The following is a 27,914-nucleotide window of genomic DNA, read 5'->3' on the forward strand; positions in this document are numbered from 1 at the left end:
AAAAAAGGGCCAAGGCACTAACGGTATTTACACAGTTGCCTTTAATTTTTTTCAAGGACAAATAAAACAGAATGCTGGCGACTTTCGGCCATGCAAATTCAACAGTGGAGGGCCCGGCACTTTTTGTCAGGAGATACAGGCAGACTGAACTGAGACAGCGAATGCTGCCAAAGGGGGCTCGTGACACCAGAAGAAACATAATTAGTAATTCAGCCAGGACAGTGGGATTGAACCAAGACCATTCCAGGCAAACCAGGGAGCAGTCACCCTACTAGTAGGCAAATTCAAAGTGGATTTTAAGGACTACTTAAAATAGTGGTTTTCCACTTAATTAGAATGAATGGCCACTTTTTGTAACAGGTGTTTAGCAGTTCCCCCTGGGCCATCCTGAATTGAAGTTCGCCATTAACCACCCACATATAGAACTTCAGAAAGAACATATATGTAAAGGCCTACTTAAAATATTAAGGAGAAATAAAAGGAAAGCAAATTACAATAATATTTATTTTAATATACAAATGTTTAAGCATGACTATTCCAATATGTAGATGCTCATGTACATTAGAAGACATAAGGAAATGGTCCAGGTATTTGTACTGACTGATATGCATTTTTGGATTTCAAAGTGAATGGTCAAAAAACATACTGTAGAAATAGTACAGGAAAATGAGAGAGCACAGGCGTAGAGACACCTAAAAAATAAAAAGAATAAAAAGTAGTGTTAGCAATGTTATCTGTCAATTATATCTCAGTACAGAGAGAAAAATGAAAAGAAGAAAAAATACATAATAAAAAGGAAAGGACTGTTAGAATAAATAACAGAGCAGACATATTATATAAAAAAGAAAGACTAAAATAATGTTAAAAGAAGATAGCAAGACAAGTTACAGACCACTGAAGTAGAAGAAATAAAACAAAGACTAAGTGTGGCATCAAAAAGAGTATTCTATTTCATGACACGGGACCTTCGAGACCTCACCTGTACTAAAACACTGGTTCAGCCCTGACCATGAATGAGGCGCCGGCCAGAGCTTCAGCAGGCACACTGATGTGCCCAGTAAACGCTAGAATAAAATCTGACCATGGAGGGAGAGGCCAAGTGCTTCAAAGCTGAGAGAGGGGACATTTTGGTGTTGAAGATTGTGAGTTTTCAAAGGCAGATCACTGCAGGATATGAAGGGAGGGAGTAATAAACTCCTATCTGATTTTGAAAAGGTATTTTAAACAGCAATGTGGAGATTAGAGTGGGGTGTGAGGAGAACCAAGGAGACCAGCTGGGAATTTGCTCAGCTGGTCGGGGATCACGGCAGCCAGAACCAGGGTGGTGGCAGTGGGGACCACCGAGAACTACATGGTGGCACCGGCGTGTGGCTGGGGAAGGGCAGAGAGTACTTGAGGATGACGGGGGTGTCCTGGCTGTTCTCCTTCCCAAGGAGACATGGGTTGTCCCCTGTCAAGGTTTCAGCTGTGTCTCCCTGGGGCCACCAGTCCCAGCCATATCTGTTAATGGGCCCCTAACAGGAACTGTCTCTGTGTAAATGGGGCCTCATCCTATTCAAACTATTTGTCCTACAGTCTCTACTCAGTCAGGGAGCGTTGGAGCTCGCTGTTGCAGTCTGCTCTTGCTGGAGTGGCACATGCCCACCAGTCTCATGCTGTAATGCTCAGTAACCAGTACACCCATTCATACGGACCACGGGGGTCATTCCAAGGCACCAAGCAGACATTTCAGGAATTCTGTTTTCGGTTCCAGGAAACGATGCACCAAAGAACCAATTCTTAGGGGAGAGGAGCTGGGCAACTGGGTGAAAAAGGTGAAGGAATCAAGAAGTATAAATTGGTACTTATGAAATAGTCATAGAGATATAAAGTATAGGGCATTAGTCAATAATACTGTAATATTACTGTGCATGATGCCGGGCGGGTACTGGAAGTATTTGGGAGAACGCTTTGTAAAGTGTAAGATTGTCTAACCACTATGCTGTATGCTTGAAACTAATGCAAAATACTATTGAGTGTAAACTGTAATTGAAAAATAAAATTAAGCCCTGGCTGGCGTAGCTCAGTGGATTGAGCGCGGGCTGCAAACCACTGTCGCAGGTTCGATTCCCAATCAGGGCACGTGCCTGGGTTGCAGACCATGACCCCCAGCAACCACACATTGATATTTCTCTCTCTCTCTTTCTCCCTCCCTTCCCTCTCTAAAAATAAATAAATAAAATCTTAAAAAAAAAGAAAATTAAAAAAAGAATCAATTCTTCCTCAGGGGGATTGTAATAAAATATCCGCCACTCAGAAAACAGACTATTTCATGGTCATTCCTGGATACAGCAGTCAATCACGTATACTCTCCAATGAGACCAAAGAAATAGTGATGCCAAGTGTCGTGTTGGGGGACAGTTCAATAAATGATGGCCAATAACCTCTCCATCGTCTTACATAATTACTCTAAGGAGAAACTGAGGTGCTCTGCAGAGAAAATAATTTCTTTCAGCAGCCAAGACTCCGTATGTCCCCCCAGCTCACGTCCCTGGGGCCACTTTCCATTGTGATTCCCAAACACGCGGAGCCAAGTGGCAGGTATTTCCTTTTGTACGCATGTTATAAAGGTGACTTTGCATCATACTATTAGAAAGGAAAAAAGAAAAATCTACTTCCACTTTGAGCACCCCTCCGCCTGCAGGCCTGACGTGGCAGAGTCATCTGGCTGCTGTCTGCTGCGTGGGCGTCTGACCAGAGCCGGGTGATGGGCAAGTGCAGCACACAGGGTGGGGGGGGGCGGCATTTTAAGCATGGTTCTGGGGAAATCCATCACATTAAAAAGAAGCCCATTTTTGTTGGGGACCATACAAAATGATGATGTATCAAATACACACACACAGAATACCTGTAATAACTCCCAGGCATTTAGAAAAACAAAGGCAATGTTAAAAAAGATTCATGGGGCAAAAGGAACTACACAGCATGTCCCTGTGGCTGTGGCTAAGAGGAGCAGCTCATCCAGAGAGCTGCAAGCAGGATGAAAATGGAGAAACAACTGCTCATGGGCAGAATCCAGCCTGTTCATACTCTGAAGTGGACATGACTCCAAAACCTGCCCCGCCTCGTGCTCCAGCCCTTCTCCAGCCTGCCGCTCTGCCCCTCAGCTTCATTTCCCACTCCTCTCTGCTTCTCCCTGTCGACTCAACCACCCTCCACCCCAGGCCCTAATTCTCTACACGTTCCTCCCAACCACATCATCTGAACCACAACCTGCCATCCAAATCGGACTCATTCTTCCAGGACTAGCCCAGGTCCCTTCTCCTCCACGAAGACCTGACAGACCACTTCAGGCTCCAGAGGTCTCATCCTCCCCTGAGTATACAGAGCCAATGTGTCAATCGTTTGGCAAATAAACCCAGGCTGCATCATGACTGGAGTTATGCTTTTAGTTAGCTTTTGTGTCGCAGTCTTATCTGACCAACTACGTTCTTGCAGAACGCACCTGACAGAGTACTGTGCCTCCTGCACAGCACCACCCAAAGCAGTGCCCTGTAGGTACATCCTGATGTTGAATCTTCATTGCAATATACTAACAAAATATGAGGTCAAGGAAGCCCATCTCCTGAGGGCAATCATCAAGCCTTGTTCTTCGGTCCCAGAACAAAGTTAACACTTTCAATAAAATCTGATGAGTGAGGAAGAGGCTAGAACTCTGAGCAACTTAGAAAGGGCCAGGGTGAAGATGGGAGAAGGGGATGAAGGAGTGAGATGGGAAAAAATGATGGCAGCCTCAGTGACAGAAACCAAAGCAGGGCCAGCAAGGGGCACTGGTGGCCCTTACGGATGGAAAAAGAGACAAAGGCAAAGCTGAAGGTGGAAATAAAGGAGAAAAGGGAGTCAGGTGAAGGAAACTGGAAGTCATCCTTCAAGAACAGAATGAGATCAAGTACAATAACTTGTCATCTAACTCTTTGGTGCAGCAAATAAGTGAGGCTTCCACCAGGGCAGTCTCGACACACAACTATGTCACAGCAAAGACACTAGTGGGGCAAAAAGAATAATAGTCATCTCTACTGCATTTACATTGTTAACTTTGATGAGACAGAAAAGGAAAAAACTCTCAGAACATTTTCAAGATTCTGACTGAGTTAAAAAAAAATAAGGCATATGCCCTTAAAAAAAAGAAGGGTCATGAAAGAATGTAATAGATTAAAAGGAGTTTATAATAATATAAAGGGAAACAGTTAAAGGTCTTTAAGAAGACAGGAAGTTTGCATAGAAGAAGATAGCATGAAAGAAATATAAGAACAAAAAGGAGAATCACAACAGACATTCCTGAGGAATAAAATAATTTAAAGCTCAGCCAATATAAATAGACATGGGCTCAAAATACATAGTCATCAGTCCAATCCAGTGTGAAAATAAAAGGGATCCGAGAAATCTGTCCCTGAAAAAAGGGCAGTGGCAACACAGATGGCACAGGAGCATTTCCTACGATTTCAAAATTACTCAGCAATGATGGTGCCCGAGGCGCCAGTACTGCTGGGCGAGTGGTCACTAGAGCCACTCTCCTCCCTGGGGTCACTCTCCCTCCTGCCGCCACATTCCAGGCGGCATGCCACCTGACCCTTTCTCTCTCACATAGTCAGAGAGCTTGGACTACAGGCCAGGAGTTTTGTGGGGGTGCGAAGAGCAGAAGCTGCAGTGCTGAGGCGGGGGGCGGGGAAGAGGCGGGCAGGACGCCAGCCCCCACAGACAGCCTGAGCCCAGGCCTTGTTTTGAACTGGGGCAACTGAAAAGCAAAGCAAGGACTACAGCTCCTGGCAACCCGCAGAGCCTGTGGTGTGGCAGAGAAGAGCAGAGGAAACTATCTTCCTGGGACAAAAACACAAAAGCCAAACAGCGAAGGGGCAGAAGTGAGCTCCTTTCTATCACTTCATAGGCCCCAATGTGCCATGAAAATACCCAGTACACTGTTCCCTCTGGTGTGGATCTGAGGAATGTTTCCTGCTTGGAAACTACTGTTTCTCAGTCAGTTTCCAGGAAATCCGTGCTTACCGACAGAAGACCAGTGGCAACCCCTCCCATTTTGGTGAGCTTCTTTGCCTGAATCAAATCATGTTATTTTCCTCCTTGATACCCTCCAATGGCTCTCTATCACCACGTCTAAAGGCCCCACGTGGTCCCACGCCTGCCTGTCTGCCTCTCCAGATGTATCCTCACCCCACCTTTACTCACTCTGTCGGGCCCCAACAACTCTCTTGCTGTTTCTCATTCTTTACTACGGCTACAAAAAACCCCCATAACTCATTTCTTGGCTTCTTTTGCTGCTTTCTCACAACTTACATGTGCATGTTCCCTTTTTGCCTTTCCAACTGATATCATGTATCCACTGCTAACTCTTACAGCATCTCCTGTTACTTAGTTGATATTCCCAGTAGACAGCTCAAAAAAGAAGAAATGTGTTGATAGGATTCCATGAAATAATACAGGAATATTAGAACCAAGTATCTAGTCAGCGTGATGGTTAATTGTATGTGCCAACTTGACTGAGCCATGGGATGCCCAGACATTCAGGCTTCATCCAATTGGTTAGAGACCTGAATAGAAGGAAAAGGCTGCCCTTCTCTTAAAGGGGACAGCAAGCTGGGACAGAGGCAGGAGGACCTCCCCTGCTTCTGACTTGAACTGAAACATCAACTCTTCCTGGGTTTTGAGGCTGTAGGCCTTTTGCCTGAAACCACACCACTGGCTCTCCTGGTTCTCAGGCCCTTGGTCGCGGATGGGAACTACACCACCGACTTGCCTGAGTCCCCAGCTTCCGACTGCAGATTGTGGGACTTGCTGGCATCCGTAATCATGTGAGCCAGTTCTTTGCACTCTCTCGCTCTCTCTCCCTCGGGTGGGCCTACACGTTCATTTGGTTTTTCTGTACAATGGCTCTAGTAGCGCTTAGTTGTCTTTAACTTCATTCAAAAGTTTTGTTAGATTATTATGACAGCTGTCATATCAGTGTGCATTAAAAAAACTTGTCAAAATTGGTGAATTTTTGTATAGCCATTTTAATACTGAAGACAGAAGAAAATATGTAACATTTTTGGCATATTTTGCTTTATTATTTTAAGAAAGGTAAAAATGCAACTGAAACACAAAAAAAGATTTGTGCAGTATATGGAGAAGGTGCTGTGACTGATTCAACATGTGAAAAGTGGTTTGGGAAGTTTCATGCTGGAAATTTCTTGCTAGACAAGGCTCCATGGTTGGGTAGACCAATTGATATTGACAGCAATCAAACTGAGACATTAATTGAGAAAAACCAACATTATACCATGCGAGAGATAGTGATATACTAAAAATATCCAAATCAATAAAGTTATTGGTGAAAATGAAAACTGTGTCTTTCATGGAAAAAACTGTCTCTCTTTTTATGGAAAACACCATATGGCCTTTTTGGCCAGTCTAACACACAGGCAAAGCTTGCTTTTATCGCACTTCATAGATGGTGCGTTTTTACAAACTGAAGATAAGGCTCTCCACCAGCATGAAGATCACGACTCAGTTCGTTGCAGTACTTGTTTCATCGTGATGGTCTGGAACCAAACCTGCAATATCCACACAGTGTGCCTATGGGAACGATCTACCTTCTGCTTCTCTGGGAAACTGATAGCAGATGCAAGCACTAGCCAGTCTGTTCTCAAACTATCAGTCCCAGAATGCAGCAGTACCAGCATCGCTAGGAAACTTGTTAGAAATGAGAATTCTTGAGGCCAACCCAGAACTACTAAGTCAGAAACTCTGGGGCAGGGCCTAGCAGTTTGTGCTTTTGACAGACCTCCGGGCGGTTCCGATGCATACTCCCATGTGAGAACCACTGTACGAAGCTAAATACATCCTGTCTGGAACTGAACCCTCCTTTGCTACTCAAAATGTGCTCTGTGGCCATGGGCACCACCTCGGGCTGGTTAGCACTGCAGATAGTCAGGCCCCTCCAGACCTACAGAATCGGAATCTGCCTGTTATCAAGATTCCCAGGTGGCTCATGTGCCCCTTTGTTCACAAAATATAATCCTCTAAGGTGAGTATGAGCCATCCTGAGGCCTGGGTCTCCTCTGGGCCTGCCAGTCTGGCTTTCCCTGAGCTCCTGAGCTAATGTCCTTAAAATTAAACCTCTATTACTTGGAATCATTTAAGTGACTCTCTGGTCCCTGACACACGAAGGCCCTTCTCAGACTCGGACGACCAGGTATGGGGCACATCCTGCATGTCAGTACTACCCTTTGTCCCCCCACACCCTAGGGTCCCTCTGCAGGTGAAACTGATTGCCCAGAACCACTCGCCACCTGGCTTATACATGTGGGTCTTTCTTTTTCTTTCTCTGGATAATCCTTGTTTTTTCCAATTCCAATGGGAGCCTCTCAGGCTGTGCTGCCCAATACAGTAGCCAGTAGCCACGTGTGATTATCGAGCCCTTGAAGTATAGCTAGTCTGAATTGAGATGTGCTGTAGGTATAAAATACACCCACCAAATGTTGAATATGCAGTATCTCGTTAATAATTTTAATATTGACTATATGTTGAAAAGATAGTTTCTTGGGTATATTGGGTTAATTTTATTAAAATTGATTTTACCTAGCTCTAGCTGGTGTGGCTGACACCACACCACGTTTGGAGTGTCGTCCTGTAACCGAAGGGTTGCAGGTTCGATTCCTGGTGTGGGCACGTATGGGAGGCAACCAATCAGTGTTTCTCTCTAACATCGATGTTTCTCTCTCTCCCTTCCTTTCTCTAAAAGCAATGAAAAAGTGTCCTCGGGTGAGGATAAAAAATAAAATTGAGCTCACCCTTTTCTTTTAATGTGGCTACCAGAAAACTTAAGATTACATATATGGTTCATGTTACCTTTCCGTGGACAGTGCCATGCTGGAGAATAGGCCTGTGGCCCCTTCATTAGAGAGAAAGGTCCCAGAGGGCAGGTACCAGGTCTCTTCCCTGCTCTGCACCATGCCTCTGTGACCACTCCTCTGAGGTGGGTGAGTGTCCGTCCGAGAGTCTTTCTAGGGCTTAGACCAGGGTTGCATCCCATTGCATAAGGTCATGAATGGCCCTGTCAGTAAGGTGTTTGTCCTCATGGAGGATATCGCGTGTTTCTGGGCCCTGGTTACCCAGTTGGAAATCAGATGAGGGGAGGGCTCTGCCTGAGCAAGATAGCTCCTGCTGTATAGGGTGAGGGGTGGGGGGTGGTGATTCAGTACCGGGATCCCAGCGGCTGCTCTCTCAGTTCTCTCCCCAAAGCCCCCATCCCCAGTCTCTCCTCAAGTGTTTCTAGTCCACACTCTCCCCACCTTTGCTGGAGCCCAGGGCAAGTGACTGCAAAGGAAAATGTATGTGTTGCCCCTTTAAATGGCCCTTTGTGTCTCCAGCAGTCTGTCTCTGGCAGAGAGCAACCCTGCCACTCTTGCTCAGGCAGACCACTCCCCTCACCTGATTTCCAACTGGGTAACCAGGGCCCAGAAACATGCACCATCCTCCATGAGGACACGTGCCTTGCTGACAGGGCCATCGCTCCTCTACTCTCCATGCAAGGGTTTCCCTGACGTGGTTCTCGGGATGCTAATACCAGGCTCAAATATTACAAGGCCCACCCTGTGTCCGTACTGCACTGATCCTTACCCGACCTCGTGGGGCAGCCATGAGCTCCAGCTTAAAGAAAAGGAAATAAGGTTCCAAAAAGTTAGACATTTGTGGAGCTCAAATGCAAGACCATCCAACAACACAGCTGTCTGAAGTTGAGCACTAAAGAGTTGCAAGTAAGAATGATACTCTTAATTCCAAGACCTCCTCTGCTCTTGCCAAGTAAGAAGCATAGTAGAAGAGAGTTGACAAGAAGGCAGGTGGGCTGCTAGATTCCTTTTGTAAGAGTTGGGCTGGCCTGGCATGGCCAACCAGTTGTCCGTGGCAGAAGGGATCAGAGTGCATCTTTCTAGGCTTTTGTGGTCTGTGGGCCAGTCCCACACCACACATGAGCTGGAATGGCCTTGGATGCCGAAGCAGAATGTGTACAGGTCATTCACATGTAAAGAGGCTGCAGTCTCTAGGCCATTCTATCTTCTAGAGGACACATATCTGAAGTAGTCTAGGCCTGAGTGCCCCCCAATTAAAGTCAAAGAGGAGGGGGCAGGACTGAGCCTGTGCCTTTTCCCATCCTGCTGTGCCTCCCCTGCCTTGCTCCCTACCCCCGCCCTGACTGCCACAACCCACTAAAATTTTTACTGCTTAGTTGAGACATTGGATCTAACTTCCTCAACCATGGGAACTGAAAAAAATGTTTCATGTTACCTAGGTTTTATACGCCTCCCCTGTGCTCATAACCTACTCCATTCCTTAAAAATGGATCACAGAAAACCAGGGCTAGCCCAGGTTTTAGAGACCACTGAATTCAAACACTATTCTGCAGAAACAGGGGCCCAGGGGTTAAAGTCACACACCTGACTGGTAAAAAGTGCAACCAGAACCTTGGATGTCTGACTCATAGTTACTTTCTTCCCTAGCTCCAAACAGAATGTCAGAAACAGGGGGTTATAGGCTGAATTTTAGTGTCCCCACCCAAATCCTCACTGAAGCCCTAACCTCCCTCCCCTCCCCGCCACCATGACTGTATTTGAAGACAGGGCTCGTGAGATGGTGATAGAGGTTCAATGAAGTCATAAGGCCAAGGCCCTAATCCAATTAGCAGAGGAAGGGACCACGGAGAGCTGGCGAGCTTGCTCTCGCTCTCTCTCTCTGCCATGTGAGGACACGGCAAAAAGGCTACTGTCTGCAAACAGGAAGAGATTCCTCACCAGAAACCAAACCCTGTTGAACCTTGATTTTGGACTTTCAGCCCCCAGAACTGTGGACAAGTTAATTTCTATTATGTAAGCCATGCAGTCTGTTCTGGCAGCCCGGGTTGACTAATACAAGTAATTCTTATTTGAGGACCTCAACTCAAAGTTTGGGCATTGAAAAGTGCACAACGTGGGGGAAAGAACAGTAGCAGAACCGGCTGACTGAGGGCCATTCAGAGACTGACTGGGGCTACTTTCCGTCTGGAATGCCGTAGCCCACAGGCACGTGAAGGTCATTAAAAGGAACAAGTCACTCAGTTGAAGAATTTGGGGAAACTATCCAAACTATGCATATTCCGTCCTGTGAAACAGTCTGTCCTCCTATGCTGTAGGTAAACAAGAAAAACATTGGCCCAGGTGCCCTTTGCCATCTTCTGGAACCTTCCCTGGATACAGCAATCCTCACAAACAGTGGTCCCTGAAACCCAGGTTGGGAGGACTGTCTTCTGAGAGAGGAGAAAGCAAGCCTGACCCTCCGCTTCATGAGCCCTTAAAATGCCTGGAGGGTCGAGGGAATCTTGTCATACTTCTGAGGGTCTGACAACCCCCAAGTCCTTTCAGATGCCAGGTCTTCTACCAGCCAACCGCCTGCACTGGAAATGTCCTCACCAGCAAAGCAGCTTCAGTATGTGGGGGATGGACTAGCAGCAAAAGAAACAGCTTAATTTATGGTCAGACGCTTTTTTCCTGAAAGTTTTAAAGTAAATAAAAATTTTAAAAGTATAAAGGAAGGGGAAAAGACAAAATAATCAGTGTTAACACATTGGTGTGTTTATCACATATATTTTTTTGAGTTTTACAAAATTTTTTTATAATAGGCATCTATTACTTTATAATGATGACAATAAATACTGCTTATTCACTCTCTAAATATTTTAGCATCTATTGTAAGCCAGGAGGTTTTCTAGATGCTGGACATACAGCCGTGAACAAGATAGAATCCCTCTCCTCCCGGATTTTCCATTCAGTGGTGGGTGATAGGGAGACAATGGAATGCAAGTCCTAAAGGAAAAACTCAGGTGGAGTGAGAAGGTGGGGAGTCCTGGGGATGGGGTGGTCAGAGGGGTATGCCAAGAAGGGGATGACTGAGCAGAGACCTGAAGGAGGTGAGGGGCGAGTCAGGTGAAGGGCTACGGACAGAGCCCTTCCTGTAGAGAGGAACTGCGGGGTGAAGGCACTGAGGCCTTGTTCCAGGAAGAGCAGAGGCCCACATGACCCCAGTGGAGTGAGCAGGTGAGGAGTGGCAAGACATGGACTGAACAGCCAGGCAGGGCCGGCTGGGCAGGGCTGTGCAAGGAGTCTGGTCTCCGTCTCCGTGTGAGGCAAGGCCGTGGGAAGGCTAGAGCAGGATAGCGAGGTTGTGTGTAGCTTGACAAACACTGTCTCCTGGGATGCCTCCCTTGTTCGCAGGGACAACATTTTCCCCATTAGATTAAAAAGGACCTGAGTTCAGGGACGGATGTACTTTCTCTTATGTGCTCCTTCCCAAGAGATGGCGGGAGCAGGAGCTGCAGGCCTTGGGGAAGTGGACAGCTTCCACCAGGGCTCTCACTTCCTGGGACTCACCTTCCACCGTTAACTCCACTGTCACCTGCCGGGCACCACTACCATTGGTAGCTTCGCAGGTGTACTTTCCCGTGTCCTCCTCACGGACAGCATGGATCACAAGGCTGAAACTCCCTCGGATGCCACAGTCCAGCAGGAAGCGGCCTCCACTGGTGATGGGCTGCCCATTTCTGTGCCATGCCACACGGGGCTCTGGGTAACCTCGGACCTTCCAGAGAAAGAAGAAAGGGTGAACGCTTGTATTTAAGGAGTTCTTCCTGTGTGCCAGGTACTGTTCTGAGTCCTTTACATGCACTAACTCATTTAACCCTCATAACAACCCTAGAAGCAGATACTATTTTCATATGGACTTAGAGATGAGGAAATTGAGCCCCAGAGAGCTTGGGTACCTGTCCCAAGGTGTTGAAGGTAGAAAGTATCAGAGTCAGGCATCCTGGCTCCAGGGCCCACTACACAAGTGACTCTCGAGCCTGGCTGCATATTAGAATCAACCAGGGAGCTTTGGAAAATGCAAGTGTCCAGGCCTTACCTTGGACCAGTTAAATCAGAATCCCAAGGGGTGGGGAGGAGCATGGGGAGTCTAGACCAGTGCTTCCCACTCCAACATGCAAATAAATCACTTGTTAAAATGCAGATTCTGCTTCTGTAGGTCTTGGGTGGGATCCGAGGTTCTGCAGTTCAGACAAGCTCTCAGGTGAAGCTGGTGCTGCTGGTCCCCAGAACTCACATGGAAGAACAAGGGTCTAGCCCTGAGTTGCCCGGTATGGCAGCCCCTAGCCAAGTGGGGTGAAGGAGCACTTGAAATGTGCTTGTCCTAACTGAGTTGTGCTGTAAGCATAAATTATATACATTGGGTTTTGCAGACTTAGTATTTTAAAAAAGTAAAATATCTCAATGATTTAAAAATATTGATTACATGTTGAAAATATAGTATTTTTGATGTGTTGGGTTAAATAAAAATATATTGTTAAAATTAATTTCACTTGTTTCTTTTTACTTTTTGATGTGGCTACTAGAAAAGTCACTACTACCTAAGGGCCTGGCCCGCTGTTTCTGTTGGGCAGTGCTGCTCTGGACTGCTGGCTTTCTCCAACATTAGGAAACACCCAGCCTCTGTTGAGTCTAAGTATTTTAAGGAAGTACTTTTCTAAGTATTTGATGCATCTGAGCCTCATAGTGACTTGTTCAGAGAGGATATTTCCCCAAAGAGAGGGAAATGGAGATAAATTCCAAGAAAATAAATCTTTACACTTTGGGTTTCTTTGAAAGAAATTTCCCCCAGGGCCTCGAGCCCTGAAACTGATCAGGTGCCTCAGAGTGGACTGATCCTCCAAGGAGCAGGGCTCAGACTGGCCCATCTATCCATACACAGCCTGGGTCCCCGAACGGGGGGATTTTAGTGCTGGCAGTGTGCAGAAGACATCACAGACACCTCTTGAGAAAGACGATGTTTGCACTGCGAAACATGGTAGCAAAAGCTTTTGTCCATGTGTCCACATGAAGACAAGAGAGACTGAAGACAGATGAACCAAAACCAAAATTCACTGGAATACCCCAAATGGAATTTACAATGAAAGCCTTCAGTGACCTACAGCAATAACTTTCCTCACGCCCCCAGTAAGGACAGAGGGGATACCGTATCAGCCTGTGGGAGAGAGGGGGCGAGGAGGTGGCCTGTGCATACGCACTTGGGCAAACTAACACGTTAACTCCCTAAGCAGCTAAGGAAGAAATAACTGAGCTGGAAGCAGCAGCCGTCATCTTGGGACTGTGCTTGCTTCCCATCCGGGGTGTCCAGCCCCCAGCGCACCCTGGGACTCATTTCTCAGAAGCCAGGGTGTGGATGTCTTCCTAGGAAAGGAGTCCTGGAAGCACAGGTGAGACCCCTACAGCAAGCAACCCCCTCTGTGGTCCTCTGCCACCCTTTCTGTGCCATTCCTCGAACTGCACGAGGCCTGCCCCCGATTCTCACTCTTCTGTAGGCTGGCCTCAATAGGGAAACAAAACCAGAAAAAAACCAAAACCCTCCAAATCATTATTACCCATCTTATTTATGATTTCTGGAATCAAATGAACAAACAACAACCTCTTTCCTTTCCAAATCGAAACTATACTTAGGACAGAGACTGGTTACCCACGAGGGAACGCTTGTTCTGAAGTCACCTCCCCAGATGCAGATGGCAGAGGCCGAAGCCACTGCAGCCTCACCGAGGCAACTGTGTCCCATCTCAGGGTGACAGGGACCGCATCCAGCTTTCACATCTATCACAATGTGAAACAAAGTACTGACAATGGTTGTCTCTTGGTGTCTCCTCTTTCCCTTTTATTTAACTATTATTCTCTGATATTTCTGTGAACAACACACCTGAATTTTGTAAAATGGAAAAAAAATGAAAAGAAAATGTGTTCTGTTTATACTACTGTGTTTACATAATGAATGCATAGCACATTCACTAACTTGTGGAGACCCTCAAAGCACTTAAACATAGCCATGTAAATAAAATCGCCTCACAAATTAACATTATGCATGTTCAGAGGCAACAAATGCCAGGTACCTACATAGAAAACGTGTCATCTTGTGACACTATGTTGGCACGGAGGTGCAAGCGAAGGCATATCAGACAACAATTACTCTGTTAAAGCATGATTCTTCTCTGTTAAAGCATATTTTCAGGAAACAACTAAGGAAAAGAAATGCTTCCCTATAGAAGAAAGGCCTTGGGGAGCCTGGTCATGCAGTGAATTTGCAAAACATCATTATCTTCTCCCCCACCCCATGGGGCAGGACTAGCCCGGCCTCCAGAGGATGATCACCCAGCCTTCCGTGAGCTTCGGAGAAAGGGAGGGTACAGCACTGTAACTGGGCACAGATAAATCATTAACTGTACCCAAGGTGTCCTCAGCATTCCATTAGCAAGTTCTCTGGCCCCCTGCAGCAGTGCCAGCTCTGGTGGCCCATCAGTCCCCGAGGTATCAATGATTAACTGGGGATATTGCAAGTGTTCCAGACCTCAGGGACACAGCTCCCTCTTTCCCTCTCAATTTTCTTCTCATTGACAAACATACACACCCTAATTTCCTTCTGAAATGTTCTGTTAAAAATAAATACTTAGGGATTTTTTAAATATCTGGAAACTGGCACCTCTTAGGAAGCTGTAGTTTGCAATGGGACTTTTGCGTACCTTGCACCTGCAGCAAAGGCAGGAATTTCTGTGACCTTGCTCTGTTCCAAGGTCTGAAAGATGTGCAACTCCACTTCTTTTCCTCCCAATATGGGATAAACTTGTTCGGCCACTACCTAACATTTTGTAAAAATTATTCAGCTTCAAGCAAACCCATTTTTATTGTCTGCCCATTCTCCTGGGCTCCGGGGTGGGGAAGGAAGAAGAGCCTGGGCCCACATCCTTGGGATGCCTGCAAACAGCCCTGCCCTCCCTGGGCGCCTTATCTGCCCCCATCACAGGCCTGCAGCCAAGAAGCTGCAGCTGGTATCTTTACAGCCTGGTCCAAGACCACACTAAACCCCATTGATACTTTGCCTTTCAGAGGGCCTCCACGTGGAGAATCTTACTTGATTCTTGTAACACGATGAGGAAGGTGTCTTTGATTGGGTTCCTCAGAAGCAGAACCTGAAATAGGGATTTAGGGAGCCCTATCTGCAGACCCTTGGCCAGCAATCGCAGCAGCTGGAAATGGATGTGCCCACCTGGTGAAGGGGTCTGGGTGGGGCCCCAGCAGCACCTGTGGCGGCACACAAAGCCAACCACCGTGTTAAGCCCAGAGAGGTGAGAAAAGAGGCCTGGAGAAGTGGATGACTTGCCAGTGATCTCACATGGGCAGATTAACTGGCAGAGTGGGGCCAGAATGTTGGTCTCCACGTTCAGTGGTTGTCTCTCTGTGCCTCACTGTAAATGCAAGAAAGTGCAAGAAATAAATTCCTGTTGTTTAAGCTACCCAGTCTATGGTATTTGGAAGAACACATTCAGTCTATAGCTCTGTCCAGTTATTCTGAGAAAACTTGCTTGGCCAAGACTTGTTTATGGCATGGCCATATCACACAAGTGGGGAGCAGATATTGTTTTAACGAAGAAGAGATTTAGGGTCTATTAGTGATAGACACTTATCAATGCTTTGGGTTCTACGGTATTTGTCCCACCAGATGATCTAAGATAGACAGGATTGGAGCTATGTGCCCAAGACACCCCAGGAGAGTCAGTGTGGTGCAGAGAGGGGCCAGGGCCTGGGTTCTGGGGTCCAGAGTGGCTTCCCAGCCTCTTCAGGAGAAGGCCCCTCCCATCTCTGAAGCCACTGGGTTCTGAACAGTGACCCACTTAGCTTCTGGGGAAGATGCTTTCCTCTCCCTCCGGTCTCCTCTGGGTCCAGCCCACAGCCTTAGTTCCTTCTAATCCTCTGTATGCGAAAACCGAGTGACCACAGGCAGAAATGCTCATGAACGTGAATAGGCAGCCCTGACTTTTCACCATAATGAGTTTTTGGAAATGGCCCCAGAGAGGGTCATTCTAAGGAGAATCATGTTTGCCACAGTAACCACATCTAATTGGATGTTGTGTTCTTGAACAAAAGCCCAGGATCAAATAAATCAAGGCCATACTGACAATTTGTCATAAAAATAAAGATATAGTAACTATAACCCCTATAATAATTTTAAATAGTAAAACTATGCTCCAGCTCTATAAAATGTCCTCAAAAACCTTTATGGCCTCAGAAGGCCTTTAAAAGGAATGGGGGCTCATTCCATGTGTGTTGGATGGCGAGGAGAAGGCTGGGAGGCTGGCGGGCAGCTGCTCGCTGCCGAGTCACACCGACCTCTCATACTTGCGGGACAGTTATTCAAAACCTGGTGCTTTTAAAAAACTTTCGACAGCTTTTCATTGAAAGACCACAACATCAAAGTAAGCTGGGGAAGGGGGTATGAGAAGGTGGGGATCCTCCCCAGATCACCACCTGGTGCTGTCTTGAGATTTACTTAATGACTAAAAGTGAAACATTCTTAAGGGCACTGAACCTCTTGATATTTCTCTGACCTATGTAAGGGGTTTTCAGTCAAGTCCCAGTTGCCCAGGCCAGACTACCAGAGCCCAAACCCAGGGCAGCGGCAGGTTCTCTGTCTCCACAACCCTTGCGAGACTCAGAGAAGCACATCTGCCATCTCCCAAGCTCGGTGAGGAAGAGAGAGAGGATGATTTTGCTGTTTTTGATAACCTCCTACATGCCTTTTGTTTCCGGGCGAGCTTGTCGCTGTATGCATGCCACAAGCCCATACAGCTGCTGTGCACGGCTGGGCAGTGGGGGCAGCTGAGACTCTGCCCACATCTGGATGGAGGGAGACGACAAGGAGAGAAGGCAGGATTGAGCTGAGGCTGGGGTGGAAACAGGCTGCCCCACCAGGACACTGGGGAGTTGAGAAACTACACAAAGAAAATGTCAGAAGTGAGACAAGAAATCCTCAGGGCCAGGAACAGCAGACTCGAGGGATAGTCAATAAGTATTTATTTGAATCTTGTTGAATAATTGAATCGATGCTGAGAAAGGCTGAGCCTGGAGGACAGGACACTAAGGAAACCTGTCTCCCCCAAGCTACACAAAGCTGAGTCTGCAGCATGGCTGTCTCCAAGCTTGTAGTTGCCTGCCTGCCTGCCTGCCTGTAGCACATGACTCTCAACCTCATCCCCTCTCTCAAAGCAGCTTCTTCTACAGTAAATAAGTTCTATGACAAATGACTAGAACAGCGCTGGTCATTTACAAATGGAAAAACTGTAGGAAATAAACCAATGGCACTGTGAAATTAGTTGCCAAAGAATCCCCAGCCCCGTCTCTGAGTATAAGCTCACCCAAATAATAGACAAACATGGAGGCACAGAAAGGAGAGTTAAAGCACCAACACCCCCAACAAATCAGGTCACAAAAAAAGCCTGAAAAACTTACATCTTGGATACGGCAGGAGAGTGGCAAGCGAAGGGCAAGCCATGGGCATGACACACCGAGCTCAGAGGGTCTGCGTCTGTGCCAGTGACTGGCACACAGCCCATCGGACAGGCAGGAACTTCATGAAGGCTTTGAATAATTCCATTGCTAACTGTCAAAAGCCTTAACTGAACCCACAGAATCCATCAGGAAAAGGTCACACCTGATAAAACCAGCAATTAGTGAGAGGCTTAAACTGCCGTGTGCTCCCTGTCCCTAGTCCAGGCTGCGAAGCAGTGAGGATGAAAGCAGTTCCATGAAAAATAAAATCGTGATGTTGAGAACCGTTCCCCAGACTGGCCCTGCAGATGCCACGTGGTCTTCAGGGACAGATGCCGCAAGTCTCCCTCTGCGATCACCACTCTCACTCTCTAGCTCGAACTTCTGGTTTCTCCCAGCGAGAGCTCAGGCAGGTTACAGCTCAGGGCTACGCCTCGGGTTATACCTCAGGTTTTCTGAATCTTTCAAAACCAGAAAAAGTCTTTTCCTTTTATCTAGATCAAGCTTAACAATGCATGTAACTTCTTAAATTCCTTTTTAATGATACAACTACCTAAAAGCTTTTGAAGCAGTCCAACAAAGAAACAGAATTCCAAGTGTAATTGGGAACCTCTCAGATATTTTCTTAGTTCTTCCAAATTCATAGCTTTCATATAAAAACGAGTGTCCTTCTTTTTGAACCCCCAGTCCCCGTGGGATGGCTGTGGGGTTTCTGCCTCACCGGGAGCCTCTCTACACAAAGTCTCGGGTTCTTGCTTCAGTCTGTCTCCTGAAGGCTTCCGAGAACACAACCTATCCAGCTGGTGAGGCTGGCTCGGGAGCTCGCTCTCCTGTTTCTGCCACCAAGTTGAGATGAGCTCTCAAATATATTGAAATATTAGTAAGAGGCATGTGGATCATAGAGGTTTAACAAATTAGTGCTGTGGTTAGTTGTCGTTGTTGTGTTTTAATTTGCTCAGGATCTTCTGCCCTCCCTTCCCAACGCAAGCTGCACACCCCTTCTCTGAGGCACAGCCCCATCCCCCTCTGCACACCACACTGATTCTGATGGGGTGCGAGTGGGTCAGCTGCCTCCTGGACCAGGTACTTGGGTTCCAAAAATGAGCATCTGATCCAAGGTAGACAATTATTGGTCATTCTTTCCTGCAATTTTAAATTAGAATGAAGGGAGACCAAACTGTCTCTTTTCATAGGGATCCTGAGCTGGAAAGACAGAAGCCTGAAGCTGGCTGCGGCCATCGTCTCCCATCCCTGCCCCCACCCACTTTCTTGCCCCCACCCAAGAAGAGGAAACCATCTACAGAGTAAGACGTCACATACACAGTGGAGAAGAGATGGAGGCGCCATCTGACAGCTGTGGTGGACTCCACATCCACTCAGTTATATGAGGCAACGCATCATATCATTTATACCGGATGGAGCTGGCTTCTCTCTCTTGCAAATGGGAGTTCTAACTGGTTCAGGTAGGTATCTAGTCTCCAGAAGCAGGTTTGTGTGTGGATCCTGGCTGCACTGACTACCCGTTGCCTGACCTTGGACAAGGTACTTAACTTAAATGGCCCTCAATTGACAATTGAAGTGACTCTAAGATGGTGTGTTACCAGTGTTCACTTCCATGAGAAAGTTTATGATCAAATGAGATAGCACATGTACAGTAGCACACTATAAATGCTAAAAGTTAGATCCATCTCCTCTTCTAAACCAGCAACTCTTTAAAATCAGGGGCCCTAGAATGCATTCAGCTCCCAGCTCTGTTAACAGCCTGAAACTGCAGCCTAAGAAATATCAGCATGAGTGAGGCTCCCCTTGCTGAGCCTCACTTCACACGACTCACGCTCTTACAGACAACTGCAAGGCATCACACCCTGATAAAAAGGGACACTTGGAGAACCACTTCTGCCTTAGCTGAACTAGCTTATTATTTTTTTCTCAAAGAGTAAGCCCTGTTAGATAAGTGACCATTTCTATGTGACATCACGAGGCTCATTTTAAAGTGAATACCCACCCTGTATTGTCGACTGCACCATCACCCCCATCCTGTGGCACCGTGTGCAACTTTGAGACAGAGCCCATCCCCTTGACCCCTGACTCACTGACTAATGCAGCCATGGAATGTCAAGGGCATGAGTGAATGTTGGGAAAGAAAGAAATCTGGGGCAATAAATCTGGAGTTCCTAGTCAGTCGTGGGTGGACCTGGAGAGAGAGAGAGACATACCTCGCTGGCAGAAGGGGTGGAGCAGAGTGCTCCTCCCCAAACAACACCCAGCCCATTTGGCGATGCCTCCTCACCCCTCAATCAGCAGGGCCCAGATGACAAGACTCTGAAACTGGCCACAGATTGTACTGGGAAGGCCCTGTCCCATGAGGACTCTCTGGGAATATAAGGTAATTCTGTTTAAAAGCAGAGGTGGGCAAAAGTAACCCAAGGGTCCTAACAATCCATGAACATCTCGACTTGGTCCCCTTGTCTTAAATTCTGATTTTTGGTCTCTTCTGGCAGCTCTCTGACCCAGCACCTGCTCCACAGGCACTTCCCCGCATAAAGCATGCATTCTGCTCAGATGCTCCCAGGTGGCAGCTGTGAGAGAGGGGGTGTGAGCAGGTGGGGCTTTGGAAGTAGGACCCTTCATGCTGCCTGCGCATCTCTGGGATGCTATCAAAAAATACCAGGCACAAAGGGCAGAAAGCAGTCGTAAGAGTTTGCTGCTTTATGGCAGAAAGGTCTCCCCAGACCCTACCTGCCCAAAGGCGTCCTGATCTGAGCAGAGGATCGCACCAGGCAAGGACTCAAAAGTTGCCATTTGTGCATGTCAGTGTCTGCCTGTCCACCTGGCTGAATAGCACAATCAAACATGGTTCCTTAAATAGCTTTTATTGTCACCAAGACAATACACATATACATGGTCAAGGGTACTGTAAGTCATAGCACCACCAACAACAGCAGGACTCTGTTCCACCCACCCCACTTCCAATTTCTTCCTCCTTGGGGCAATCATCTTCACCTCTTTTAGCCATTTCATCTGGTATTTTCTTCCATATTTCTAAACTAGAACCTTTCACAACTACTGTTTTATTTTAATATCAGACATTATTTCTTCTTAAAAAAGGTTTTATTTATTTATTTTTACAGGGGAAGGGTAGGAGAGGGAGAAGGAGAAAGAAAAGGAGAGAAATGTCTGTTGCCTCTCACATACCCCCAGCTGGGGACCTTGCCCACAACCCAGGCATGTGCCCTGACTGGGAATTGAACAAGCGACCTTTCAGTTCACAGGCCAGTGCTCAGCCCACTGAGCCACACCAGCCAGGGGTAGATACTATTTCTTAAGTGTCTACATAGATTATGAGCTTTTAGCTCTCAAATCTCCCTCCACATAAACCCTTTTCCTACCTCCAATAATCATACCATAATTTTTATGTCAGTGTGTTAGTGTTTGCTTCATTTTAACTTTGCTCACCACCAAGCTGCAGAGTGTATAACAATTACATTTCTTCAACTTTTCATTTTTCATGGAGTTAATAATGGCCATGCTTTTTGATTTGCTTAGGGTTTTGTTGTTATTTATTTATTTATTTTATTTTAGTCATTGTTCAAGTACAGTTTTCTGCCTTTTGTGCTTAGGTTTTTTTTTAAGAACCCCAACCTCTCAAAAGAACTATAAAATTCTTCTTAGCAATGGCCCATTGTATCAGATAACGAACTCATCAGTGGCTTCTATTTTTCTCTCCTTTGGAGATATCCCTGAAGCATTCTGCTAACCTTCTCCACTCTAAACTGGATGCTTTCTAGGCTCGATGCCGCACCTTTCTTCACGATCTTGGGTTTTCTCCGTGTGTGCCACCACTTTGGTTGAACATCTCCCCCTCCAGCGGTTTCTGAAGAATGCATGAATAGAAGGCTAAAATTTTTAAATCTGGCATTTATGGAAGTGTTGTTGTCCTACCTTTACACCCAGCTTACAGTTTGTCTAAGCATGGCATTACAGGTGGAAAGTATTTTTTTCTGAGACACTTGAAGGCAGTGTTTCTGGCATACGATGCTGCTGCTGAGAGGTATAATGCCATGCTGGTCCTTGCCCTCTGCCCTGGTGTGTGCATTCCTTTCAAACCTTTAGAATCTTCTCTTCCTGACAGTCTCAAATTTTGTGATGATTTGCCTTGGTGTCATCTTTGTTCACTCATTGTGTTGGACCCTTGGGTATAGGTCTTTTCATTACTGGCATTGCGTATCTTTCCATTTTGAGTTTTTGTGTTCTGACAATTTTTCTCCACTGCTTTTTTTTTTTTTTTACCACGTTCTCTTTGTAGAAGTCCTATGAGTTGGGTGTTAGCTCTATTAGACTCACCTACACATCTTTTCTCACTTATTTTCCACCACCTTCTTTTTGTTCTTTCCAGGAGATTTCCTTGATTTTATCTTCCAACCAGTCTTTTGAACTTAGTTATTATTTTGGCTATCATTAACTTCAAAAAATCCTTTCTTTTTCAGTTTTTTTAAAACTGGAATAATCTCCTCTTCTTATTTAATGAAAGCAATATCTTATCTCTGAGGTAATTTCTTTAGAATTTTTCCATTTTCTGTAATCTTGTGGTCTACTTAGTCCCCTTTTTTATTTGGTTCTTTTTGTCTATTTCACAACAGAGGCTTCCCTTGGACATCTGATGATCCTTCATTGATTTTTCACATACATGAGTGAAGAAATGAAAAATTCCACGTGCACCAGTAGGGACTTTTCAGACCTCCAGTGCAGTGAATGGGTAAAAACCCTCAACTGTCTGTATCTGTGGATCTCCTTTCCTGAGAGGATCTGTTTCCACAAAGAAATTCTCCCAATTTCCTGCTTTGGTGGTGGTGGTGGCAACACAGTAATTGAGTCTGTCTACCAGCATTTAGGACTCCCAGGGAAGGTCACACAGGGCCCGATTTCAGTACGCTGACTTTCACTTAGCCCCTCTCCCTTTGGGTGGGACACCTCGCCCCATCCGCAGCAGTGCCTCCAGTGTGGAACCTTCCATCCTTTCAGGTGTGGGGGAGGGGCAGTGGCTTGGCCCGTAGAGCACAGAAAGGACCGGGGCCCAACGGCTCCTTATTACAAACACTGTTCCCCAGTCCTCTGGTTTTCAGCTTCACTCCATAACCCAAGCTCTGAAAGTACTTGATGCCTCCAATTCCTCAGCCTTTTCAGGAATTTTCTGGCACAGGCAGGCTTGCTTTTTCTTGCTGCCCACTCCCCTCACCACAGGCACAGCACAACACAGAATGATGAGACTCAAGTCAGCCAATTGCCTATCAGCTCCCCATCGTTCATCAATTTGTTGACATCTCTTATCTGCTGCTGTCTCTCTCCAATTCTATCTGCCCTCATGGGTTTGTAAGTTCTTATAAAAACTCATTTTAAAGATGTTTATTATTTTTTTAAAAAACTCAGAAAATAACACATCGGCAAGGATGTGGAGAAACTGGATTCCTGTGCTTGCCAGTGAGAATGTGAAATGGTGCAGCTGCTGTGGAGAACAGTGTCATGTTTCCTCAAAAGGGTAAACACAGAATTACCATATGATCCAGCAGTTTTCAACTCTGTGTAAACACCTCGAAGAATTGAAAGCAGAGACTCAAAGAGGTATTTGCACCCCCCTTGTTCACAGCAGCGTTACTCACAATAGTCAAAAGGGGGAAGCAACCCAAACATCTGTCAATGGATGAGTGGATAAGCAAAATGTGATGTATACACACAATATAATATTATGTAACTGTAAAAAAGAAGGAAATTCTGATAATGCTACAGCATAAATGAGCCCCGAAGACATGATGAGTGATAGAAGCCAATCACAAAAGGACTCATACTGTATGACGAACACTTATGTGAGCCACCTAGAGTAGTCAGATTCACGAGACAGAAAGCAGAATGGTGGTTGCCAGGGGCTGGGGAGAGGGGGGAAAGGAGGAATTTTTATTGTTTAATGGGTACAGAGTTTCAGTTTTGTAAGACAAATAAGCTTGGGAAATGGATGGTGGTGCTAATTGTAGTGTAAGTGTACTTAATACCACTTAAGTATATACTTAAACACTTAAACATCGTTAAAATGGTCAATTTTATGCTGTGCATATTTGACACAGTAAAAAAATCAATGAGCCATCTATATGTGTATACCTATTTCTGAATGCTGTTTTGTCTTAATTCTCTGTATGTTTATTTCTTTGCCAAATACTATATTGCCTCTAGTACAGGAGCTTTATGCTAAATATTAAAATGAAGAAAAAGAAGTCTGAACAAATATAAATCAGATCAAAGTCACTTCAATTTAAGTTTTCCAATGGCTTCTTATTGCACTAAGAACCAGTTAGCATGGCCTACAAGGCCTATGAAATCTGGCCCTGCCTGTTCCTCTCCCAGCATAAATGAGCCTCGAAGACATGAAGACAGGAGTGAAGACACTCCTGACACACAGTCCTGCTCTCTGGGCCAGGAAATAAGAAGATGGCAGGCTCTCCACCCCAGAGTGGCTTCCAGTCTGCTGATGACAGGGCTATGCCATCAACCAGAGCACGTACAGTTAGTGCTGCAGGAACACAGAGGAAGGTGGGGAGAAGCTCAGCAGGAACCAGAGCTGAGCGGGAATCCCAGGCCACGTCCTACTACAGCACTCTGCACCAAGGGAGCTGCGTTGGCCTGACTGGGGGGACTGGGTTTGTAAGAACTAGCCATTCAAGTTTGACTAGACAAGCGAGGGTTGCCAACCTTGTGTCAGAGGCTCAGGGACCCCACACTGGGATGGGCTGGGGGAGAGGTGAATCCAGAAGGATTCCAGTCCAGGGCAGCACAAGTCTAGCCAGGATGGGCCCTGGGGCTCCCTCTCCTCCTCCGATCTCTCTCCACAGACAGTTCCAGGCTAACCAGTGCAGTTCTCTTCAGCTGCTTTGGCCTGATTTATTGCTCCTGCCAATTTAGTTCCATGCAGTGCAGTTCTTGCACATATTGTTCAGGAATTTTAGGGCAGGGTCCCAGGCGACACAGGAAAGACAGAAGAAATAAATGCTAATGAGGCATTTAAGGTCCTCAAATAAGGTCTTATTGTGAGCAAGCCTTTATATATGGTGCTTCTCTGGGTGTTTGTGGGTGGCGTGTTGGTGGTGTGTTGGGGACAGGGGAATGCCAAAAGGGTTTGAGCCCTAGTGCAAAACACACATTTAAAGCAGATTTAAACATTCCAGTCTAAGCCATTGAAATTTATTTTCTGAAGAAGCATCTGGAAAAATGGAGGAAAAAGCTGCCCAGTTATTTAGTAAAAACAAAACTCAAACTTTCCTTTCCCCCTCCTGCCAATGTCCCTTTCAACTATGTGATCCTCAGGGAGCCATGGGGGCTGGGGCCCAGCTGAGCTGGCAAGGAGCATCTTCATCCCCACAGGAGGCTGGCCCTGTACCCTGCAGCTACAGCCACTGACTAGAAGGTGGGGTGCCTCCCCTCTTCCCAAAACTGTGTCTGCAGGGTTAGTGCAGAATGCTTCGGCCTGACCAACCCCTGGCTGGTTAGAGCGGGATCCAAAACCAGCCAATTTCCCAGATTGCTACAAGAGAAGCTCAAGGATTTCTTGTGTTGGGTACTTTGCAGCCCAGACAGCCCTTCTCCCTGCCTCACAGAATATCCCTAATAAAAGGAGAAGGGTCAACAGGCAGTCTGCAGAAAGCCTGGGCATCTGCTCTCCTTTTCTGGACATACAGAGCTATAAGAAATTAAATAAGTGCTGCTGTTAGATAAAAGTTCTCATTACTCAATCTGGTTTGAGGAGCCTGTAGGCAGTGCGCAGCCTCAGGCTCAGACCACCCGGCTCAGAGCATCCCAGGTGCAGCCTAAGCTGCTGTTGAAAATGAGTAGATGTGTCAGCAGGCACCAGGGTCCCCTAAGTAGGGCCTTTCCTGAAGTAAGCAAGTCAGCTGTCATCACCTCCAGGCCTGAGGGATGAGGAAGAGGTAAGAGTTGGAGGGTGAGTGTCACTTCTGTGGGAGTATCAGAAAGTGGCAGGGAGAAGCTATTTGCAGGGAAGAATGGTGCCTATGGGGTGGCTTCAGGGGAATGGGCTGCTGGGAGCGACCCTGGTGGCTCCTGAGAAACAGCCTGGTTTATACTTTGCGGGTACTGGAAGGATCTGTAAACTTGCTGTGACCCTATAGAGTCCACTTCAGCCTAAAAAGGCTTAACATCTACCACCACTACTCACCTTCTGAGGAGCCCCTAGACTCTGGGACTGCTGGTTAACATTCCCTGCCACTTGCCACCAACTTCCCACAGTAGTCACTTCACTGATGCTGCTGCCTGCCACAGCCTGGGCCGGTCAGGGGCTCCTTGCCCTGGAAGCCAAGGGGAGCCACGCCAGTTTGCAGCCCAGGAGAATGGGCATGGCTGGGGCCCAAGAGCCCCTCATCATCAGCAGCAGGACAGAGGGTGAGAGCATTTTTTATTTCAAAGCTGTTTTCTGTCTTAGAAGCCTCACAGTGGGTGCAGGGCCAGGGCCCCATTTGCAAGGTTGGTGTTTTCCCTTTCCTTTCACTGGACAGGGAGAAGTGGGAAAAACTGAAGCTGCCTGGCCCTCACCTTCTTTTAAATTTATTTTTTTGCCCCAGCAGGTCTGCCCCCAGAGTAGATATGGAAGCCACAAGGCAGTCCATGGCAGGGTCTGAATTCTCAGCTCATCTGACTGCTCAGTCAAGTCACCTGAGGAGAGACTCACGGAAAAAGGGGAACACTGACCCATGTGACTCATTCAAGCCTTCTCTTTGGTAAAGACCCCTACTGCCACCCAGGGCTCAGGCCACTGCTGCCCCTGCCCCCTGGCTAGAAGAGGGCCTAGTTTCTAAACACACTTGTAGATTGGGTACTGGGGAGAGAGCTCCATCCCCGAGTAGGTAGTACTTATTTATAAAGCTGAAAAAAAATCCTAAAACTAGGGCTAAATGCCAGTACAACCAATTCTCACTTATGTGCCTGCTGCAAAAGATCATCACAGCCCCATTTCTATTTGTCCATAGGCTGTCATACCTCAGATTTCTTCTCCTGATGTTGTCCTTTTAAAAAATGCTCACCATACACTGTTAGGTGACTAAGAGACCTAGAAATATGCATGGCTAGAAGAACCAAGCAAGGAGCAATTCTGAGGTACTACACGCTTCCCCTCTCTGCCCACTCCACCAGGACTACTCATTCCCTCTCCTCAGAGCCTCCCTCTGATGTCTCGTACCTCCCAACTTTCAGCACTTACACTATTATCTGAAGTGACCACATTTTTAAAACCAGCAGACATTTATCTGATCACAGTGCAGACTGTTTAAAATCAGGCCTGTCCCAGAAAATCTGGGGCAACTGATCACCATTACATCACTCTTCATATTTCTTTCTGGCCTAGAGCAAGCACAGCGACCATATTTTCCATTAAAACAATCAGGACACATTATCTGACAAGAGATTTATGGGCAGCCTCCAGGTGCAAGAAGGAGTTGGTGTTATAAGTCTCAACATCAGAATATTGGAACTGCAAGGATATTTGGATGACTTTACTGGAAAAAATGAGAATATTCTAAATGAGAGTGGCTCACAAAAATCTGAGATGAAAGTTTCTATACCAATACCACAAGTTATGATTTTGTTTATTTCAGACACGATTGGCATAACTCCCCACAAGTCTATGAGTTACTCACGAAGGGGAACTGGACATCAGATCTACTTTAAAGTTCTCCCCATGCCCAGCATGGCTACTAAAGCCCTACTGAGCGGATGGCTGACTGATGTCCACCCTCCCCAATCCCCCGTCCCAGCTCAAGTGTCATTTCTGAGACGCCTTTCTTGATCTCCCAAACTAAGTCGTGCTGCTATGCTCTCGTGGCACCTTGCATTCTTCCTTCACTGGGTCTCATCACAGTTTAAAACTCACTGCATGCATGGTTACTGCTGCCTGTCTCAGAGCACTAGACTGTAACTGCCTGTGGAAGGAACTGCAATGGTTTGGCTCACCAATGAAGCACCAACTCCTAGCACACTGCTTGGCACATAGAAGGTGATGGATAAGAATTTTTCATTTAATGATGGGGCCTCTCTGGTAGGTCCCAGGACTCCATATTTCTCCTTTACATTAACATTTTTATTAACTACTACTTGGGTGAAGATTCCAGGGCTGTTCAGGAGAACAAAAGTTGGCATCAATATTGAGGGCATAACTGAATCAACATTCTAAAAGAACAAAGGCCCAAATAAAAAGAAATTTAGGAGACAACAATTCCTGTGAAGGCTCTAAATCATCTAGACAAGAGTGGAGTTGGGGGCAGCTCATGTGTAAAAGGAACTGAGTAAGAGTCTCCTAAACATTATTCAACCGTAAGCTGTTTTAACAGAGCATGGTACCTGAAAAGCAGAGGGCTCTCCATGCTGCCTGACTACCACTGACAGGCTGCTTCCAGGCACTCCTGCGGCACCTATAACAGGGTGCTGAGGAAGGGGCTCATGATC

General features: G+C 46.4%; 1 protein-coding gene across 2 annotated transcripts in view; it reads right to left on the minus strand.

Annotated features, from left to right (window-relative positions):
• MYLK (myosin light chain kinase) overlaps nt 1-27,914 on the minus strand; it is a 285,784-nt gene that overhangs the window by 123,946 nt on the left and 133,924 nt on the right. For both annotated transcript variants that reach the window (XM_045850924.1, XM_045850925.1), the window contains one exon: nt 11,433-11,640. In XM_045850924.1, the coding sequence (XP_045706880.1) occupies nt 11,433-11,640 (208 nt within the window). The remainder of the gene's footprint in view (nt 1-11,432; nt 11,641-27,914) is intronic.

The sequence above is a fragment of the Phyllostomus hastatus genome, unplaced genomic scaffold (assembly GCF_019186645.2).
Source record: "Phyllostomus hastatus isolate PE091 unplaced genomic scaffold, TTU_PhHast_1.1 phas_contig_86, whole genome shotgun sequence".
Taxonomy (NCBI): Eukaryota; Metazoa; Chordata; class Mammalia; order Chiroptera; family Phyllostomidae; genus Phyllostomus; species Phyllostomus hastatus.